This window comes from Bombina bombina, chromosome 2, assembly GCF_027579735.1.
Source record: "Bombina bombina isolate aBomBom1 chromosome 2, aBomBom1.pri, whole genome shotgun sequence".
NCBI lineage: Eukaryota > Metazoa > Chordata > Amphibia > Anura > Bombinatoridae > Bombina > Bombina bombina.
In genome coordinates, this window is record NC_069500.1 from 83,733,301 (window position 1) to 83,755,951 (window position 22,651).

The 22,651-nt window shown below is 40.3% G+C and overlaps 1 protein-coding gene across 1 annotated transcript in view; it reads left to right on the forward strand.

The window, feature by feature from the left end:
* WDR7 (WD repeat domain 7) overlaps positions 1 to 22,651 on the forward strand; it is a 1,007,279-nt gene that overhangs the window by 444,628 nt on the left and 540,000 nt on the right. The window contains 1 exon segment of the mRNA XM_053701142.1: positions 12,356 to 12,479. Within this exon segment, the coding sequence (XP_053557117.1) occupies positions 12,356 to 12,479 (124 nt within the window).

A 22,651-nucleotide genomic window follows, 5' to 3' on the forward strand; every position in this document is an offset into this window, starting at 1 on the left:
AATCCTTAAATTTAAAGGTATGGAGATTGAACGCTTGATTCTTGGTCAAAGAGGTTTCTCTGACTCTGTGATTAATACTATGTTACAGGCTCGTAAATCTGTATCCAGAGAGATATATTATAGAGTCTGGAAGACTTATATTTCTTGGTGTCTTTCTCATCATTTTTCTTGGCATTCTTTTAGAATACCGAGAATATTACAGTTTCTTCAGGATGGTTTAGATAAGGGTTTGTCCGCAAGTTCCTTGAAAGGTCAAATCTCTGCTCTTTCTGTTCTTTTTCACAGAAAGATTGCTATTCTTCCTGATATTCATTGTTTTGTACAAGCTTTGGTTCGTATAAAGCCTGTCATTAAGTCAATTTCTCCTCCTTGGAGTTTGAATTTGGTTCTGGGGGCTCTTCAAGCTCCTCCATTTGAACCTATGCATTCATTGGATATTAAATTACTTTCTTGGAAAGTTTTGTTCCTTTTGGCCATCTCTTCTGCCAGAAGAGTTTCTGAATTATCTGCTCTTTCTTGTGAGTCTCCTTTTCTGATTTTTCATCAGGATAAGGCGGTGTTGCGAACTTCTTTTGAATTTTTACCTAAGTTGTGAATTCCAACAACATTAGTAGAGACATTGTGGTTCCTTCATTATGTCTTAATCCTAAGAATTCTAAGGAGAAATCGTTGCATTCTTTGGATGTTATTAGAGCTTTGAAATATTATGTTGAAGCTACTAAGTCTTTCCGAAAGACTTCTAGTTTATTTGTTATCTTTTCCGGTTTTAGAAAGGCCAGAAAACTTCTGCCATTTCTTTGGCATCTTGGTTGAAATCTTTAATTCATCTTGCCTATGTTGAGTCGGGTAAGACTCCGCCTCATAGGATTACAGCTCATTCTACTAGGTCAGTTTCTACTTCCTGGGCGTTTAGGAATGAAGCTTCGGTTGATCAGATTTGCAAAGCGGCAACTTGGTCCTCTTTGCATACTTTTACCAAATTCTACCATTTTGTTGTATTTTCTTCTTCTGAAGCAGTTTTTGGTAGAAAAGTACTTCAGGCAGCGGTTTCAGTTTGAATCTTCTGCTTATGTTTTTCATTAAACTTTTATTTTGGGTGTGGATTATTTTCAGCAGGAATTGGCTGTCTTTATTTTATCCCTCCCTCTCTAGTGACTCTTGTGTGGAAAGATCCACATCTTGGGTAGTCATTATCCCATACGTCACTAGCTCATGGACTCTTGCTAATTACATGAAAGAAAACATAATTTATGTAAGAACTTACCTGATAAATTCATTTCTTTCATATTAGCAAGAGTCCATGAGGCCCGCCCTTTTTTTGTGGTGGTTATGATTTTTTTGTATAAAGCACAATTATTCCAATTCCTTATTTTATATGCTTTCGCACTTTTTTCTTATCACCCCACTTCTTGGCTATTCGTTAAACTGAATTGTGGGTGTGGTGAGGGGTGTATTTATAGGCATTTTAAGGTTTGGGAAACTTTGCCCCTCCTGGTAGGAATGTATATCCCATACGTCACTAGCTCATGGACTCTTGCTAATATGAAAGAAATGAATTTATCAGGTAAGTTCTTACATAAATTATGTTATTTCAGATGCCGTAGTACATTTAACTAAACTTACGGCTAAGAATTCCGGATTCGCCATTCAGGCACGCAGAGCACTGTGGCTAAAATCCTGGTCAGCTGACGTTACTTCTAAATCTAAATTGCTTAATATACCTTTCAAAGGGCAGACCTTATTCGGGCCTGGGTTGAAAGAAATTATCGCTGACATTACAGGAGGTAAAGGCCATGCCCTGCCTCAAGACAGAGCCAAACCTAAGGCTAGACAGTCTAATTTTCGTTCCTTTCGTAATTTCAAAGCAGGAGCAGCATCAACTTCCTCTGCACCAAAACAGGAAGGAGCTGTTGCTCGCTACAGACAAGGCTGGAGACCTAACCAGTCCTGGAACAAGGGCAAGCAGGCCAGGAAACCTGCTGCTGCCCCTAAGACAGCATGAATCGAGGGCCCCCGATCCGGGAACGGATCTAGTGGGGGGCAGACTTTCTCTCTTCGCCCAGGCTTGGGCAAGAGATGTCCAGGATCCCTGGGCGTTAGAGATCATATCTCAGGGATACCTTCTAGACTTCAAATTCTCTCCCCCAAGAGGGAGATTTCATCTGTCAAGGTTGTCAACAAACCAAATAAAGAAAGAGGCGTTTCTACGCTGCGTACAAGATCTTTTATTAATGGGAGTGATCCATCCGGTTCCGCGGTCGGAACAAGGACAAGGGTTTTACTCAAATCTGTTTGTGGTTCCCAAAAAAGAGGGAACTTTCAGGCCAATCTTGGATTTAAAGATCCTAAACAAATTCCTAAGAGTTCCATCGTTCAAAATGGAAACTATTCGGACAATTTTACCCATGATCCAAAAGGGTCAGTACATGACCACAGTGGATTTAAAGGATGCTTACCTTCACATACCGATTCACAAAGATCATTACCGGTATCTAAGGTTTGCCTTTCTAGACAGGCATTACCAGTTTGTAGCTGTTCCATTCGGATTGGCTACGGCTCCGAGAATCTTCACAAAGGTTCTGGGTGCTCTTCTGGCGGTACTAAGACCGCGAGGAATTGCGGTAGCTCCGTACCTAGACGACATTCTGATACAAGCTTCAAGCTTTCAAACTGCCAAGTCTCATACAGAGTTAGTACTGGCATTTCTAAGGTCGCATGGATGGAAGGTGAACGAAAAGAAGAGTTCTCTCTTTCCACTCACAAGAGTTCCCTTCTTGGGGACTCTTATAGATTCTGTAGAAATGAAGATTTACCTGACAGAAGACAGGTTAACAAAGCTTCAAAATGCATGCCGTGTCCTTCATTCCATTCAACACCCGTCAGTAGCTCAATGCATGGAGGTGATCGGCTTAATGGTAGCAGCAATGGACATAGTACCCTTTGCACGTCTACATCTCAGACCGCTGCAATTGTGCATGCTAAGTCAGTGGAATGGGGATTACTCAGACTTGTCCCCTACTCTGAATCTGGATCAAGAGACCAGAAATTCTCTTCTATGGTGGCTTTCTCGGCCACATCTGTCCAGGGGGATGCCATTCAGCAGGCCGGACTGGACAATTGTAACAACAGACGCCAGCCTACTAGGTTGGGGCGCTGTCTGGAATTCTCTGAAGGCTCAGGGACAATGGAATCAGGAGGAGAGTCTCCTACCAATAAACATTCTGGAATTGAGAGCAGTTCTCAATGCCCTTTTGGCTTGGCCCCAGTTAACAACTCGGGGGTTCATCAGGTTTCAGTCGGACAACATCACGACTGTAGCTTACATCAACCATCAGGGAGGGACAAGAAGCTCCCTAGCAATGATGGAAGTATCAAAGATAATTCGCTGGGCAGAGTCTCACTCTTGCCACCTGTCAGCAATCCACATCCCGGGAGTGGAGAACTGGGAGGCGGATTTCTTAAGTCGTCAGACTTTTCATCCGGGGGAGTGGGAACTTCATCCGGAGGTCTTTGCCCAAATACTTCGACGTTGGGGCAAACCAGAGATAGATCTCATGGCGTCTCGACAGAACGCCAAGCTTCCTCGTTACAGGTCCAGATCCAGAGATCCGGGAGCGGTTCTGATAGATGCTTTGATAGCACCTTGGACCTTCGGGATGGCATATGTGTTTCCACCCTTCCCGATGCTTCCTCGATTGATTGCCAGAATCAAACAGGAGAGAGCATCAGTGATTCTAATAACGCCTGCATGGCCACACAGGACTTGGTATGCAGATCTAGTGGACATGTCATCCTGTCCACCTTGGTCGCTACCTCTGAAACAGGACCTTCTGATCCAGGGTCCCTTCAAACATCAAAATCTAATTTCTCTGAAGCTGACTGCTTGGAAATTGAACGCTTGATTTTATCAAAACGTGGTTTTTCTGAGTCAGTTATTGATACCTTAATACAGGCTAGGAAGCCTGTTACCAGAAAGATTTACCATAAGATATGGCGCAAATACTTATATTGGTGCGAATCCAAGAGTTACTCATGGAGTAAGGTTAGGATTCCGAGGATATTGTCTTTTCTACAAGAAGGTTTAGAAAAGGGTTTATCTGCTAGTTCCTTAAAGGGACAGATTTCAGCTCTGTCCATTCTTTTACACAAACGTCTGTCAGAAGTTCCGGACGTTCAAGCTTTTTGTCAGGCTTTAGCTAGGAACAAGCCTGTGTTTAAAACTGTTGCTCCACCATGGAGTTTGAACTTAGTTCTTAATGTTTTACAGGGGGTTCTGTTTGAACCCCTTCATTCCATTGATATCAAGTTGTTATCTTGGAAAGTTCTGTTTTTAATGGCGATTTCCTCGGCTCGAAGAGTCTCTGAGTTATCTGCCTTACATTGTGATTCTCCTTATCTGATTTTTCATTCAGACAAGGTAGTTCTGCGTACTAAACCTGGGTTCCTACCTAAGGTGGTCACTAACAGGAATATCAATCAAGAGATTGTGGTTCCATCTTTGTGTCCTAATCCTTCTTCGAAAAAGGAACGTCTGCTACACAATCTAGATGTAGTCCGTGCCCTGAAATTTTATCTACAGGCAACTAAGGATTTTCGACAAACATCTTCCCTGTTTGTCGTTTATTCTGGTCAGAGGAGAGGTCAAAAAGCTTCGGCTACCTCTCTCTCCTTTTGGCTTCGTAGCATAATACGGTTAGCCTATGAGACTGCTGGACAGCAGCCTCCTGAAAGAATTACAGCACATTCTACTAGAGCTGTGGCTTCCACTTGGGCCTTTAAGAATGAGGCTTCTGTTGAACAGATTTGCAAGGCTGCAACTTGGTCTTCTCTTCATACTTTTTCCAAATTTTACAAATTTGACACTTTTGCTTCTTCGGAGGCTGTTTTTGGGAGAAAGGTTCTTCAGGCAGTGGTTCCTTCCGTATAAAGAGCCTGCCTGTCCCTCCCGTCATCCGTGTACTTTAGCTTTGGTATTGGTATCCCATAAGTAATGGATGATCCGTGGACTGGATACACTTAACAAGAGAAAACATAATTTATGCTTACCTGATAAATTTATTTCTCTTGTAGTGTATCCAGTCCACGGCCCGCCCTGTCACTTTAAGGCAGGTAATTTTTCCATTAAACTACAGTCACCACTGTACCCTATGGTTTTCCTTTCTCTGCATGTTTTCGGTCGAATGACTGGTAATGGCAGTTAGGGGAGGAGCTATATAGCAGCTCTGCTGGGTGAATCCTCTTGCACTTCCTGTTGGGGAGGAGTTAATATCCCATAAGTAATGGATGATCCGTGGACTGGATACACTACAAGAGAAATACATTTATCAGGTAAGCATAAATTATGTTATTCTTCTTCAACATGCTAATAATTTTATTTGTGATGCCATCTTTGATATCATTAGAGTTGATGTCAGGTATATGTCTCTAGCTATTTTAGCTAGAAGAGCTTTATGGCTTAAAACTTGGAATGCTGATATGTCTTCTAAGTCTACTCTGCTTTCCCTTTCTTTCCAGGGTAATAATCGTTTTCGTTCCTTTTCGTCACAACAAGGAACAAAAACCTGATCCTTCATCCTCAGGAGCGGTATCAGTTTGGAAACCATCTCCAGTCTGGAATAAATCCAAGCCTTTTTAGAAAATCAAAGCCAGCTCCTAAGTCCACATGAAGGTGCGGCCCTCATTTCAGCTCAGCTGATAGGGGCAGATTACGTTTTTTCAAAGAATTTTGGATCAATTCCGTTCACAATCTTTGGATTCAGAAAATTGTTTCAGAAGGGTACAGAATTGGCTTCAAGATAAGGCCTCCTGCAAAGAGATTTTTTCTTTCCCGTGTCCCAGTAAACCCAGCGAAGGCTCAAGCATTTCTGAAATGTGTTTCAGATCTAGAGTTGACTGGAGTAATTATGCCAGTTCCAGTTCTGGAACAGGGACTGGGGTTTTATTCAAATCGCTTCCTTGTACCAAAGAAGGAAAATTCCTTCAGACCAGTTCTGGATCTAAAAATATTGAATTGTTATGTAAGGATACCAACATTCAAAATGGTAACTGTAAGGACTATCCTGCCTTTTGTTCAGCAAGGGCATTATATGTCTACTATAGATTTACAGGTTGCATATCTGCATATTCCGATTCATCCAGATCACTATCAGTTTCTGAGATTCTCTTTCCTAGACAAGCATTACCAGTTTGTGGCTTTGCCGTTTGGCCTAGCTACAGCTCCAAGAATTTTTGCGAAGGTTCTCGGTGCCCTTCTGTCTGTAATCAGAGAACAGGGTATTGTGGTATTCTTTATTTGGACGATATCTTGGTACTTGCTCAGTCTTCACATTTAGCAGAATCTCATACGAATCGACTTGTGTTGTTTCTTCAACATCATGGTTGGAGGATCAATTTACCAAAAAGTTCATTGATTCCTCAGACTCAGGTAACCTTTTTAGGTTTTCAGATAGATTCAGTGTCCATGACTCTATCTTTGACAGACAAGAGACGTCTAAAATTAATATCAGCTTTTCGAAACCTTCAGTCACAATCTTTCCCTTCGGTAGTCTTATGCATGGAAATTCTAGGTCTTATGACTGCGGCATCGGACGCGATCCCCTTTGCTCGTTTTCACATGCAGCCTCTTCAGCTCTATATGCTGAACCAGTGGTGTAGGGATTACACAAAGATATCTCAATTAATATCTTTCAAACCGATTTTACGACACTCTCTGACGTGGTGGACAGATCACCATCGTTTAGTTCAGGGGGCTTCTTTTGTTCTTCCGACCTGGACTGTAATTTCAACAGATGCAAGTCTTACAGGTTGGGGAGCTGTGTGGGGGTCTCTGACAGCACAAGGGGTTTGGGAATCTCAGGAGGTTAGATTACCGATCAATATTTTGGAACTCCGTGCATTTTTCAGAGCTCTTCAGTCTTGGCCTCTTCTAAAGAGAGAATCGTTCATTTGTTTTCAGACAGACAATGTCACATCTGTGGCATACATCAATCATCAAGGAGGGACTCACAGTCCTCTGGCTATGAAAGAAGTATCTCGAATTCTGGTATGGGCGGAATCCAGCTCCTGTCTAGTTTCTGCGGTTCTTATCCCAGGTATAGACAATTGGGAAGCGGATTATCTCAGTCGCCAAACGTTACATCCGGGCGAATTGTCTCTTCACCCAGAGGTATTTCTTCAGATTGTTCAAATGTGGGGACTTCCAGAAATAGATTTGATGGCCTCTCATCTAAACAAGAAACTTCCCAGGTATCTGTCCAGATCCAGGGATCCTCAAGCGGTAGCAGTGGATGCATTGTCACTTCCTTGGAAGTATCATCCTGTCTATATCTTTCCGCCTCTAGTTCTTCTTTCGAGAGTAATCTCCAAAATTCTGACGGAATGCTCGTTTGTTCTGCTGGTAGCTCCAGCATGGCTTTAGAGTAGAGGTGGTGGGGGGATGGAGTTAAGTAATGACAGATGTAGTCCCTTTATTTGTATTTGAATACATATATTTGATATATATATATATTATAATGAATATTGTTAACTGGGATCAGTATCTGTTGTGGGATCTCAGAGAACAGAACTAAACAACTAGAAAAACTAATTGTATGAGGAATAGAGAATATTCAACAGGATGTTTTGTCCTATACATTGATGCTGATCAGTGCTATTTGCATATTTTTACCAAATGAGAAGTCAACAATATAGGATACTCCTAAGTAGAAATATATATTCTCTTTATCGATATTTGCTTTAATATTTGCAATAAACTGACCTCATGAAGTAGTTTAAATATTGATTGAATTCTATTTATGATGTTAGATGTTGCGAGTTTGTTGAATATTCTCTATATCTGTTGCGAATAATTTATTTCTTTGTCTGCAAAAATTCCATCTATATGTTATATACAGACTATAATTTTATAATACATCCCAACTCTGTTAAAAGCACTTTATCTATGATTTTGCAGACATTTCAGAATATGCATACAATTTCATATATTATTTTCATCGCATGCACTAGCAGTGCTAATCCAGCACTTCTTTGCATCATGCCGTTTTTTTTCATTATCATACAATTATTTTTTAATAATATTCTTGTATTATAATGCACAAATAGTGCTTAGACGGCACTTTCATGTACCTAGGTTTTTTCAAGCTCTTCACCTATGATCGTTCTGATTATCTCTTATACTCTATCTGAAATTATATTGATGTTTGCAATAATTTCTATGCTTAAAAGTTTCAATATGATCACTTGTAGCTTTGTAAGCGAATGTGACATACGATCTGAATCTTTTGTTTACACTACTCTGTGATCGTCCTATCATCACAGAGCAGTTCTCACACACCCCCAGCATACCAATTGTGACTGGTTCTACCACTGTTGGAAACACGCCCTATGACTCACGCCCTCCGGTTGCGCGGTAAGACAATCCACGTCAGAGTAAACCGGTATGACTGACAGATCCGTGAACCAATCGGACACCTATCTCCCACAATGGGCAACCTATGAGGCTAGGAAGGTGGGCTCAATAGACACATATATCACGTCGGGTAGCGGCGGCCCGCACCCCCTCTGAGGAAGCGTTCTGTGAAACGCGCGTCAGGGGTCCAGCAGGAGTAGCTTTGTCTCTCCTGTCTGCCGCTTTTAACTGCTTACCCTTGTGCATAAACTATAGAAATTCTTTTGCTAAAAACGGGTCAATCATGGTGCCTACTTTAGACTAATAGTTAAAAGTTAATACAGCCCTCGGATTGTAAGGGCTTAGCTTATTTTTATAAAATTCTAAGTACGCCCATGTTGACCTATATATCTATATACAATTAACATGCATGATTGGGTTTAAGTGTTTTTAATTTTCTAACCGCTACCACTGTGTGAATGTTGGTTCCTAGTTGCTTTAATAAAGATTATAAGGTATGAATGTTATGGAACTTTTTAAAAAAATATAATATAAAATCTATCTGAATCCATTATTTGGAGTTTATATGATAAACAATCTGTGGCAATCTCTGCTGTGAATTCTATTGTATTCCTCATACAATTAGTTTTTCTAGTTGTTTAGCTCCAGCATGGCCTCACAGTTTTTGGTATGCGGATCTTGTCCGGATGGCCTCTTGCCAACCGCGGACTCTTCCGTTAAGGCCCGACCTTCTGTCGCAAGGTCCTTTTTTCCATCAGGATCTCAAATCCTTAAATTTAAAGGTATGGAGATTGAACGCTTGATTCTTAGTCAAAGAGGTTTCTCTGACTCTGTGATTAATACTATGTTACAGGCTCGTAAATCTGTATCTAGGGAGATATATTATAGAGTCTGGAAGACTTATATTTCTTGGTGTCTTTCTCATCATCATTTTTCCTGGCATTCTTTTAGAATTCCGAGAATTTTTCAGTTTCTTCAGGATGGTTTGGATAAAGGTTTGTCTGCAAGTTCCTTGAAAGGACAAATCTCTGCTCTTTCTGTTCTTTTTCACAGAAAGATTGCTAATCTTCCTGATATTCATTGTTTTGTACAAGCTTTGGTTCGTATAAAACCTGTCATAAAGTCAATTTCTCCTCCTTGGAGTTTGAATTTGGTTCTGAGGGCTCTTCAAGCTCCTCCGTTTGAACCTATGCATTCATTGGACATTTAATAACTTTCTTGGAAAGTTTTGTTCCTTTTTGCCATCTCTTCTGCCAGAAGAGTTTCTGAATTATTTGCTCTTTCTTGTGAGTCTCCTTTTCTGTTTTTTCACCAGGATAAGGCGATGTTGCGAACTTCTTTTAAATTTTTACCTAAGGTTGTGAATTCCAACAATATTAGTAGAGAAATTGTGGTTCCTTCATTATGTCCTATTCCTAAGAATTCTAAGGAGAAATCATTGCATTCTTTGGATGTAGTTAGAGCTTTGAAATATTATGTTGAAACTTCTAAGAATTTCCGAAAGACTTCTAGTCTATTTGTTATCTTTTCCGGTTCTAGGAAAGGTCAGAAGGCCTCTGCCATTTCTTTGGCATCTTGGTTGAAATCTTTAATTCATCATACTTATGTCGAGTCGGGTTAAACTCCGCCTCAAAGGATTACAGCTCATTCTACTAGGTCAGTTTCTACTTCCTGGGCGTTTAGGAATGAAGCTTTGGTTGATCAGATTTGCAAAGCAGCAACTTGGTCTTCTTTGCATACTTTTACTAAATTCTACCATTTTGATGTGTTTTCTTCTTCTGAAGCTGTCTTTGGTAGAAAAGTACTTCAGGCAGCTGTTTCAGTTTGAATCTTCTGCTTATATTTCCAGTTTTTTTCTTTATAAGATTTAAACTTTATTTTTGGGTGTGGATTTTTTTCAGCGGAATTGGCTGTCTTTATTTTATCCCTCCCTCTAGTGACTCTTGCGTGGAAGATCCACATCTTGGGTAGTCATTATCCCATACGTCACTAGCTCATGGACTCTTGCTAATTACATGAAAGAAAACATAATTTATGTAAGAACTTACCTGATAAATTCATTTCTTTCATATTAGCAAGAGTCCATGAGGCCCACCCTTTTTTTTGTGGTGGTTATGATTTTTTTTGTATAAAGCACAATTATTCCAATTCCTTATATTTATGCTTCCCACTTTTTTCTTATCACCCCACTTCTTGGCTATTCGTTAAACTGATTTGTGGGTGTGGTGAGGGGTGTATTTATAGGCATTTTGAGGTTTGGGAAACTTTGCCCCTCCTGGTAGGAATGTATATCCCATATGTCACTAGCTCATGGACTCTTGCTAATATGAAAGAAATGAATTTATCAGGTAAGTTCTTACATAAATGATGTTTTTCTATAAGTATTTTTCTACGTAGTGTTCCAAACTTAAATTCAAGGAATGCTTGATGTTTTGGTGGTTCCTGCTAAGTTACTCCTTTAATAGTGTGTTAAGAAGATTTTCTTCTGAGTTTTTACTGATCCTTTTGAAGTCACAGTTGTTTTTCAGGGTTGTTATATTGATTCATTTTCATTATGTTATTCTAAAGATTCCAGTTAAAGATAGAACCTTTTTTCGATGATGTTGAAGATCTTTTGGATCTTGAGTATTTATTCTTGTTACTTTTTCAAAAATGTTAAGTGGTCTTAGTCCTACAGTGAAAAAGGTTTTTGGAGCCCTTTGCTTTGTAGGCTTGATGAGATTGCAAAACACAAGGCTTCTGAACCTCTACGCCACCTCTGTTATAAATCACCCTGTACTGTTGTGTTCACAATGATTGAAAAGCCCTTCTCTATTGTGATTGGCTGCTTGAGAGCAGGGAATGGGGCTCAGCTTTAAGGTTGGTAGGTCTTGTTTTCTAGCACCATTAACATGAAGCTGCTACTGTTTCTTCCCTTGATCAAGCAGAATGCCTTTGGATCTCTTGACTACATGGCATTATCTTTTGTGTGGTGGTCGGGGGACAATGTGTTCTCCAGTTAATTCGGTTTTGGAAGATTTTGTTTTATTCTCCAAATGATTAGTTATCAGTCAGTTATTTGAAAGTTCAGTTTTCTCCACTTTTAGTGCCGGCTTTTCCATTCCTATAAGTTGTACTTTCAATTTGTATTTATTTATTTGATCTTTCTATTCCTCCTTAGGATTTGAGTTTTGCTTTTTAGTTGTTTTTTTTTCCTTAAACCTATACATTTAAGCTCAGAGCAGGAAACTGTGTCTTTTTTATCTCCTTATTTGATTTCTCATAAAGATAAGTTGGTGCATTAGACCTTTATCTTTTCATTCTATGTTTGATTCTGAGAACATTAATTTCCTCCTGGGGTCATTTTAATAAGCCTCCGATGGGCATCTTTGCAAGGCAGGCACTAAATCTTCCATACATACTTCCACTAAGTTATATGCATATGCTTCTGGGTTTACAATAATCTTTTTGGAGGAAAATATTTCCAACTGTTCTGCCTTAAACCTAGGATATATTTTGGCCTGTCAAACTGTCATATTTTCAACTTTTATTGCAGGACTTACTAGTACCTATATGTGAGTAACCACAAGGATATGAAATAAATCAAAGTTTATATTTACTGATTTGTGATTGTAAAACAATTGATTTAAGGTCAATTTGGACATGTACCCCCCCCCCCCCTCCAACGATAGATCTAGTGGTATAAATTTATATAGCTCATCCTGAAACAGATAGGAAGAGAAAAAGTAACTCTAGAAGGGAGACAAAATGAAGACATAATTATGGGAGATGTTTCTACCTACCTCAAAAATTCATCAGGCAATATAGCTTATAGTAACTGAATTCTATGTTAGTACTTAGGGAGGGAAGGTTTTGATTGATTTAGTTGTTTCCGTGCTTACATACGATATTAGAATTATTAACATTGTTGAAAAGGGACTTTAAACATATTTATTATTATTATTACAGGTACGAGAAGCCGCTCAAGCTCTGTTACTTGCAGAACTAAGAAGGATTGGTCAAGGTGGTCGGAAAGAGGCAATTGATTTCTGGGCACCATATTTACCCCAATACGTTGATACTGTTATGTCACGTAAGTGCATTTGTGTTTCTTTGCCAATTACTAACTTTAATAACTATTGCTGATCTTAAGTGTAATCACAACACTTATCCCATCATTCATATATCAAACACAAAATGTTTTTTATAGTTCTCTATTAACTGCTAACTCTAACTCTTTTGAGTTTGCCTTTGTACTTCAGTTTATCTATGTAGCAGGATTTTTTTTTTTCTTTTACCTGGATCTGTGTGTATATTTTCTGTACGTTTTCTGATGTCTGTCTGTTCTGAGCAGGAATACTGTTTAAAATGTTGATGCACAGAGTAAATCTAGATATGACCCACGTGTCGGTTCACAGTTACAGATTTGCTAGAGACGCTTTCCTCATTACACATTATTAATGAAAAAAAACAACAGACATTTATGGTGATCAATAGTCCACTCAATACCTGTTGATCATTCAAAAAACACAGTGCACATTGACTTAAAAAGCACACTATGTGCATTGATAATTATCACATTTACACACATTGACTGCTTGAAACATTTATATGAACACAATGTCTTTTACTGAAGTGTCTCACATGCACACACACTGCAATAGGTTAAAGATCCAGTAAACACCTTTAAATTGTTAAAATGTTTAATTGTTCATAATACAGCATCTTTGCAATATACTTTGATTATTTATTTTGCCTCCTTCACCTGTAGTTTAATCATTAAAATAACCACATAATCCTAGATTACAAGTGGATCAAAAAAATGCAAGCAATATGGAACGTTGGTACACACTGTATCGCTCTTCCATACCGCTTAAATTTTAGCACTGCTATTATATAATCTATATGTGACTGGTTTATATTTACTGTGCAAATAGTGTAATGGTGCGCTACTGTACTCATGTTTGATAGTGTAGGTAGTAGATTTCTATGAGGGGCCACACTAAAATTATCCATTTAGCGTAAATGCTCAAAACCAATATCGGGCTAGATTACAAGTGTAGCGATATTTAGAGCTCACACATTAACATTGCTAGACGGAGGCACGCAAAATATTGACTATCGCTACCAAGTTAATCTATTCTCCCATAAAATTCAATAGAATGCACAAACTGCAAATAAAAAATAACACCCATACTCGCATGTAAACCCGATCACATTTATTCAAGAGCGCTAAACCCGACATGAAAGATCAATATTTCACATTCCAATGTTCTTCACATAGAGGAATATATTCTATTTATTCTTAAATAAATGTTTATTTATATATATATATATATATATATATATATGCATAGAGATACATACATGCACATGCCTAAATATGTTTATGTGTGTGTATGCGTGTACATACATATATAGACATATATTTAAATGCATTGGAGCCCTTTGCAGTAAAGTAGCTGTAAACACAAAAAATCATATATATTCAATAGTCATAATAAATAAAGTGTTTATCTGAGTATGTACAGTACATATTTCACATTCCAATTTTCTTCATATATGTTCTAAGTATTATTAAATATATATTTTTATATATATATATATTTTTTTTTTTCTAACACCTGAAGCATCATATCTTTGAGCCCTTATAACTTTTTTAAACATTTTTTTTTAAATAAATGTTACCAGACAGTATTGTTATGAGTGTAACTACTGTTAAATGTATTTATTTTTTATGACACGATGAGTCCACGGATCATCTTAATTACTAATGGGATATTCACCTCCTGGTCAGCAGGAGGCGGCAAAGAGCACCACAGCAAAGCTGTTAAATAGATCCTCCCTTCCCTCCCACCCCAGTCATTCTCTTAGCCTATGTTAGTGATAGGAAGTGGCAAAGTGAGGTGTTAGTATAGATTATGCAATCAAGAGTTTATTATCTAAAGTAGTGCAAGATTGTGCTGCTTTGTTCTAGGGTGTAGCCGTAGTCCATATCAGTCTCTTCAGTAGAGCATTGGTGGCTTTAAAGCAATGGGAACTTGTGGGACATAATTCTCATTGCGTCTCCCATATTCTGATACTGCCCTTACCCTGAAAGCCTGCGGAATTTTTACTCAGGACTTCCGTTTATTTACAGGTTCATGGGAGGGAGAGGACCTCTTAAACCTGGGAACTGCCTTGCTGCCAGGCAGAAGATGAATTAAGTGCTGACTTTATTTCTGGGGGTAGAGGATCTCAAAAAAATTTTGAGCACTTTATTATTTTATCTAGACCTCATTGAACTTGGACTCAGATTTTCCTAGTCTATTAGGGGACATTATGGCAGTTAGGACGCAGGGGTTGACATGTGCCTCATCTCCCGGCGGTTTCATATCTAATAATAAAGCCGACTGGGAGATTTTATATTGAACTGTTGACAGGGGGTTTCTCTGAGCTATCAAAATAAACAGCTCTTTAAACTGAAGCTGTTCAGCCTGTTCTCGTGCTCCCGGTAGCTATACTTAAACAACGGCAACCGGGAGATCACATACTGAGTTTTTTATTCAAAAGTTGAGCTGTTTGTCACAGTGTGAGGTGTTTCCGAGAGCGGTAACCGCAGAATAAGCAGCTTGTTCATCAAAATAAAGTTTGGAATGTGAAGTTGTTCCTTCTATTATTTTGCTCCCGGTGCCTCTACTTAAACAATGGCGACTGGGAGATGACTTGTGAAATGCCCTTGAGGGGCGGAGCTTGTTAATGGCGCCAATGTATTGCACTCCTCCTTCCTAACACTTCCGACTATCGGAAGGAGCGGTGGAATTTAGTCTAGAATGTGCGCCTTGCAGAAATCACTTCTTTCCTACCTCTTCCGGTTATCGGAAGGATCGGAGGAATTCTTTTCTGAGTTTTTGTGCTTAAGACAGTGCTATAACAAGGTCAGGATTGTGTAGAGAGGCTGTCTGACGCCTCAGCTGGGTCAGGCTGAGTTGTAGAGGGGGTTTAGCAGTATTGAAATTCTTTGTACATATTCAGACATTTCTGTCCTCATATAAAATAAAGAAGTTGCACTTTAACATTTAAAGAGACAGTAACGTTTGTTATATGTTAATTTTTATTAACAAAAGGTTAAATCTTTATTTAATTATTCTGCCATATGTGAGTCAGATTGATTTTATAAAATTTTATATCACACATGCAGTGCCCTGCGGTTCCTCGCAAACTCTATCTGGAGTTGCTACGCAAGACATTGCTTCTTTAATGTTATGGCGATATCTGTGAACAAAGAAGTAACGTTTATTTCTCTTGTTAGGTGTATCCAGTCCACGGATCATCCATTACTTGTGGGATATTCTCCTTCCCAACAGGAAGTTGCAAGAGGATCACCCACAGCAGAGCTGCTATATAGCTCCTCCCCTAACTGCCATACCCAGTCATTCTCTTGCAAGCTCTCAACATAGCTGGAGGTAGTAAGAGGAAAGTGGTAAAATATAGTTAGTTTTTTCTTCAATCAAAAGTTTATTGTTTTTAAATGGTACCGGAGTGTACTATTTTATCTCAGGCAGCATTTAGAAGAAGAATCTGCCTGCGTTTTTCTATGATCTTAGCAGAAGTAACTAAGATCCACTGCTATTCTCACATATGTCTGAGGAGTGAGGTAACTTCAGAGGGAGAATGGCGTGCAGGGTATCCTGCAATAAGGTATGTGCAGTTAAGTTTTTCTAGGGATGGAATTTGCTAGAAAATGCTGCTGATACCGGATTAATGTAAGTTAAAGCCTAAATACAGTGATTTAATAGCGACTAGTATCAGGCTTGCTATCAGAGTTATATACTCTGATTAATGTGCAATATAAAACGTTTGCTGGCATGTTTAATCGTTTTTATATATGCTTTGGTGATAAAACTTATTGGGGCCTAGTTTTTTCCACATGGCTGGCTTTATTTTTGCCTAGAAACAGTTTCCTGAGGCTTTCCACTGTTATAGTATAAAAGTTACAGTTGGTGCAGTTAAAATTACAAACTGTGACATTCAGCTTCCCTCAGCAGTCCCCTGCATGCTATAGGACATCTCTGAAGGGCTCAAAAGGCTTCAAAAGTAGGAGCTGTGGCAGTTGTTATGACTGTTTAAAAAACATATTTTTCGTTTTGTTAATCTGTTTTTTTGTATTAAGGGGTTAATCATCTATTTGCAAGTGGGTGCAATGCTCTGCTAACTTGTTACATACACTGTAAAAATTTTGTTAGTTTAACTGCCTTTTTTCACTGTTATTTCAAATTTTGGCAAAATTTGTTTCTCTTAAAGGCACAGTAACGTTTTTTTTATATTGCTTGTTAACGTGATTTAAAGTGTTTTCCAAGCTTGCTAGTCTCATTGCTAGTCTGTATAAACATGTCTGACATAGAGGAAACTCCTTGTTCATTATGTTTAAAAGCCATGATGGAACCCCATAGGAGAATGTGTACTAAATGTATTGATTTCACTTTAAACAATAAAGATCAGCTGTTATCTTTAAAAGAATTATCACCAGAGGATTCTGACGAGGGGGAAGTTATGCCGACTAACTCTCCCCACGTGTCGGACCCTTTGACTCCCGCTCAAGGGACTCACGCTAAAATGGCGCCAAGTACATCAAAGACGCCCATAGCGATTACTTTGCAGGACATGGCGGCAATCATGCATAATACCCTGTCAGCGTTATTAGCCAGACTGCCTGAATTCAGAGGAAAGCGCGATAGCTCTGGGGTTAGACGTAATACAGAGCGCGCAGATGTTTCTCCAACATTGGTGTGTCCGGTCCACGGCGTCATCCATTACTTGTGGGAATATTCTCTTCCCCAACAGGAAATGGCAAAGAGCACAGCAAAAGCTGTCCATATAGCCCCTCCTCAGGCTCCGCCCCCAGTCATTCTCTTTGCCGCTCTGAACAAGTAGCATCTCCACGGAGATGGTGAAGAGTATGTGGTGTTTAGTTGTAGTTTTTTATTCTGCTATCAAGAGTTTGTTATTTTAAAATAGTGCCGGTTGTACTATTTACTCTAAAACAGAAAGGAATGAAGAGTTCTGTTTAAAAGAGGAGTATGATTTTAGCAACAGTAACTAAAATCAATTGCTGTTCCCACGCAGGACTGTTGAGCCCAGAGAACTTCAGTTGGGGGGAACAGTTAGCAGACTTTTCTGCTCAAGGTATGACTAGTCCATTTCTAACAAGACTGTGTAATGCTAGAAGACTGTCATTTTCCCTCTTGGGGATCGGTAAGCCATTTTCTTAGACTCTTAACAGAATGAAGGCTTATTATGGGCTATACACTGGTTGACACTCTTGTGGGCTAAATCGATTGTTTTATTTAAGTTTTTTATGTAATCTGAGGTGATTTATAAAACTTTTATTGTGGGGAAACGTTTTTAGGCGCCAGGCAGTTGTTTAGACAACTTTCCAGTCAGAGAGGCCTTTCACTATAGTAGGCAGAGCCTCATTTTCGCGCCATAACTGCGCAGTTTCTTTTGGATGCGGTGCATGCAGCTGCATGTGAGAGGGTCTGGTGAACATTGAAAACGTTCCTGGAAGGCTTAATTTGGTATCGTATAACTCCTAAGGACAGGTGAAGTCGCAGCAAACGCTGTGGCTGGGACTGTAGTGGGGTTAAAAGTTATTTGATTAAACGGCTCCGGTTTCCTCAATTAAGGGGTTAAAAGCTTGAAAATTGGGGTGCAATACTTTTAAAGCATTAGGACTCTGTGGTGAAAATTTGGTAAAGATTGGATATTTCCTTCATAGTTTTTCACACATTCAGAAATAAAGTGTGCTCTGTTTAAAATTTAAAGAGACAGTAACGGTTTTGTTTTAAAACGTTTTTTTTTGCATTATTAATCTGTTTAAGCCTGTCTAACATGTCTGTACCTTCAGATAGAACATGTTCTGTATGTATGGAGGCCAAGGTGGTCCCCCCTTCAAATGTATGTGATAATTGTGCCATGGCGTCCAGACAAAGTAAGGACAGTACTGTCACATTTAATAAGGTTGCCCAAGATGATTCCTCAAATGAAGGTAGTGGGGATAGTACATCATCCTCTTCTTCTGTGTCTACACCAGTTATGCCCGCGCAGGCGACCCCTAGTACATCTAGCGCCCCACTGCTTGTTACTATGCAACAATTAACGGCAGTAATGGATAATTCCATAGCTAATATTTTATCCAAAATGCCAGCATTTCAGAGAAAGCGTGATTGCTCAGTTTTAAATACAGTGGAGCAAGAAGGCGCTGATGATAGTTTATCTGTCATACCCTCACACCAGTCAGAAGTGGCAGTGAGGGAGGGTTTGTCGGAAGGAGAACTTTCAGATTCAGGAAGAATTTCTCAACAGGCAGAACCTGATGTTGTGACGTTTAAATTTAAGTTAGAGCATCTCCGCGCATTACTTAAGGAGGTGCTATCTACTCTGGATGATTGTGACTCTTTGGTCATTCCAGAAAAATTGTGCAAGATGGACAAATTCTTAGAGGTCCCGGTGCACCCTGATGCCTTTCCGATCCCTAAAAGGGTGGCGGACATAGTGAATAAGGAGTGGGAGAAACCAGGCATACCCTTTGTCCCTCCTCCTATATTTAAGAAATTGTTCCCCATGGTCGACCCAAGGAAGGACACATGGCAAACAGTCCCTAAGGTTGAGGGGGCAGTTTCTACCCTAGCCAAACGCACGACTATTCCCATTGAGGACAATTGTGCTTTCAAAGATCCTATGGATAAAAAATTGGAGGGTTTGCTTAAAAAGATTTTTGTTCAGCAAGGTTACCTCCTCCAACCTATTTCGTGCATTATTCCTGTCACTACGGCGGCGTGTTTCTGGTTTGATGAACTAGAAAAGTCGCTTAATATGGAGACTCCATATGAGGAAGTCATGGACAGAATTCACGCACTTAAGTTAGCTAATTCCTTTATTTTAGATGCCGCTTTGCAATTAGCGAGATTAGCGGCGAAAAATTCAGGGTTTGCAATTGTGGCGTGCAGAGCGCTCTGGCTAACATCTTGGTCGGCGGATGTATCTTCCAAGACAACATTGCTTAATATCCCTTTCAAAGGTGAGACCCTTTTTGGGCCAGAATTGAAAGAAATTATTTCAGACATCACTGGGGGGGAAGGGCCATGCCCTCCCACAGGATAGGCCTTTTAAGGCTAAGAATAAGTCCAATTTTCGTTCCTTTCGCAATTTCAGGAACGGACCGGCTTCTAACTCTGCAGCCTCTAGACAAGAGGGTAACGCTTCCCAGGCTAAACCAGCTTGGAAACCAATGCAAGGCTGGAACAAGGGTAAACAGGCCAAGAAGCCTGCTGCTGCTACCAAGACAGCATGAAGGGGTAGCCCCCGATCCGGGACCGGATCTAGTAGGGGGCAGACTCTCTCTCTTTGCTCAGGCTTGGGCAAGAGATGTTCCAGATCCCTGGGCACTAGAAATAGTCTCTCAGGGTTATCTTCTAGAATTCAAGGAACTGCCCCCAAGGGGAAGGTTCCACATGTCTCGCTTGTCTTCAGACCAAATAAAGAGACAGGCATTCTTACGTTGTGTAGAAGACCTGTTAAAGATGGGAGTGATACACCCAGTTCCAACGGTGGAACAAGGTCAGGGGTTTTACTCAAACCTGTTTGTAGTTCCCAAAAAAAGAGGGAACTTTCAGACCAATTCTGGATTTAAAAATTCTAAACAAATTTCTCAGAGTTCCATCGTTCAAAATGGAAACCATTCGAACAATTTTACCTACAATCCAGGAGGGTCAATATATGACTACCGTGGATTTAAAGGATGCGTACCTACATATTCCTATCCACAAAGATCATCATCAGTTCCTAAGGTTCGCCTTTCTGGACAAACATTACCAGTTCGTGGCTCTTCCATTCGGTTTAGCCACTGCTCCCAAAATTTTCACAAGGGTCACTTCTAGCGGTTCTAAGACCGAGGGGCATTGCAGTGGCACCTTATCTAGACGACATTCTAATTCAAGCGTCGTCTCTTTCCAAGGCAAAGGCTCATACAGACATTGTTCTAGCCTTTCTCAGATCTCACGGGTGGAAGGTGAACGTAGAAAAGAGTTCCATGTCTCCGTCAACAAGAGTTCCCTTTTTGGGAACAATAATAGATTCTTTAGAAATGAAGATCTTCCTGACAGAGGTCAGAAAGTCAAAGCTTCTAAACGCTTGTCAAGTTCTTCACTCTATTCTGCAGCCTTCCATAGCTCAGTGCATGGAAGTAGTAGGATTGATGGTTGCAGCAATGGACATAGTTCCTTTTGCTCGAATTCATCTAAGACCATTACAACTGTGCATGCTCAATCAGTGGAATGGGGACTATGCAGACTTGTCTCCCCAGATTCAAGTAGACCAGGTAACCAGAGACTGACTTCGTTGGTGGTTGACTCAGGATCACCTGTCTCAGGGAATGAGTTTCCGCAGACCAGAGTGGGTCATTGTCACGACCGACGCCAGTCTATTAGGCTGGGGCTCGGTCTGGGACTCCCTGAAAGCTCAGGGTCTATGGTCTCAGGAAGAGTCCCTTCTCCTGATAAACATCCTGGAACTGAGGGCGATATTCGATGCGCTCCGGGCTTGGCCTCAACTAGCGAAGGCCGGATTAATAAGATTCCAGTCGGACAACATGACGACTGTAGCTTACATCAACCATCAGGGAGAAGCAAAGAGTTCCTTGGCGATGAGAGAGGTATCCAAGATCATCAAATGGGCGGAGGATCACTCCTGCCACCTATCTGCAATTCACATCCCAGGAGTGGACAACTGGGAGGCGGATTATTTGAGTCGTCAGACTTTCCATGCGGGGGAGTGGGAACTCCATCCGGAGGTCTTTGCCCAGTTAACCCAATTATGGGGCATTCCAGACATGGATCTGATGGCGTCCCGTCAGAACTTCAAGGTTCCTTGCTACGGGTCCAGATCCAGGGATCCCAAGGCGACTCTAGTGGATGCATTAGTGGCGCCTTGGTTGTTCAACCTAGCTTATGTGTTTCCACCGATTCCTCTCCTTCCCAGGCTCGTAGCCAGGATCAAACAGGAGAAGGCCTCGGTGATTCTGATAGCTCCTGCGTGGCCACGCAGGACTTGGTATGCAGACCTGGTGAATATCGGCTCCACCATGGAAGCTACCTTTGAGACAGGATCTTCTAGTACAAGGTCCATTCGAACATCCAAATCTAGTTTCTCTGCAGCTGACTGCTTGGAAATTGAACGCTTGATTTTATCCAAGCGTGGATTTTCAAATTCAGTGATAGATACTCTGGTCCAAGCCAGAAAACCTGTGACTAGAAAGATTTACCATAAAATATGGAAAAAATATATCTGTTGGTGTGAATCCAAGGGATTCTCCTGGAGTAAAATTAAAATTCCTAAGATTCTTTCCTTTCTCCAAGAGGGTTTGGATAAAGGGTTTTCAGCGAGTTCTCTTAAGGGACAGATTTCTGCTTTATCTGTCTTGTTACACAAACGACTGGCAGCTGTGCCAGATGTACAGGCTTTTGTACAGGCTTTGGTCAGAATCAAGCCTGTCTACAGAACCATGACTCCTCCTTGGAGTCTAAATTTAGTTCTTTCAGTTCTTCAAGGGGTTCCGTTTGAACCTTTACATTCCGTAGATATCAAGTTACTATCTTGGGAAATTCTGTTTTTGGTTGCTATTTCTTCTGCTAGAAGAGTTTCTGAATTATCTGCTTTGCAGTGTGATCCACCCTATCTGGTGTTCCATTCAGATAAGGTTGTTTTGCGTACTAAGCCTGTTTTTCTTCCAAAAGTTGTTTCCAACAAGAATATTAACCAGGAAATAGTTGTTCCTTCTCTGTGTCCGAGTCCAGTTTCAAAGAAGGAACGTTTGTTACACAATTTAGATGTAGTCCGTGCTTTAAAGTTCTATTTAGAAGCAACAAAGGATTTTAGACAAACCTCATCTTTGTTTGTCGTTTACTCTGGTAAGAGGAGAGGACAAAAATCTACTGCTACCTCTCTTTCTTTCTGGCTGAAAAGCATTATCCGATTGGCTTATGAGACTGCCGGACGGCAGCCTCCTGAACGAATCACAGCTCACTCTACTAGGGCTGTGGCTTCCACATGGGCCTTCAAGAACGAGGCTTCTGTTGATCAGATATGTAAGGCAGTGCCTTTGTCTTCTCTGCACACTTTTGCCAAATTCTACAAATTTGATACTTTTGCTTCTTCGGAGGCTATTTTTGGGAGAAAGGTTTTGCAAGCCGTGGTGCCTTCCATTTAGGTAACCTGATTTGCTCCCTC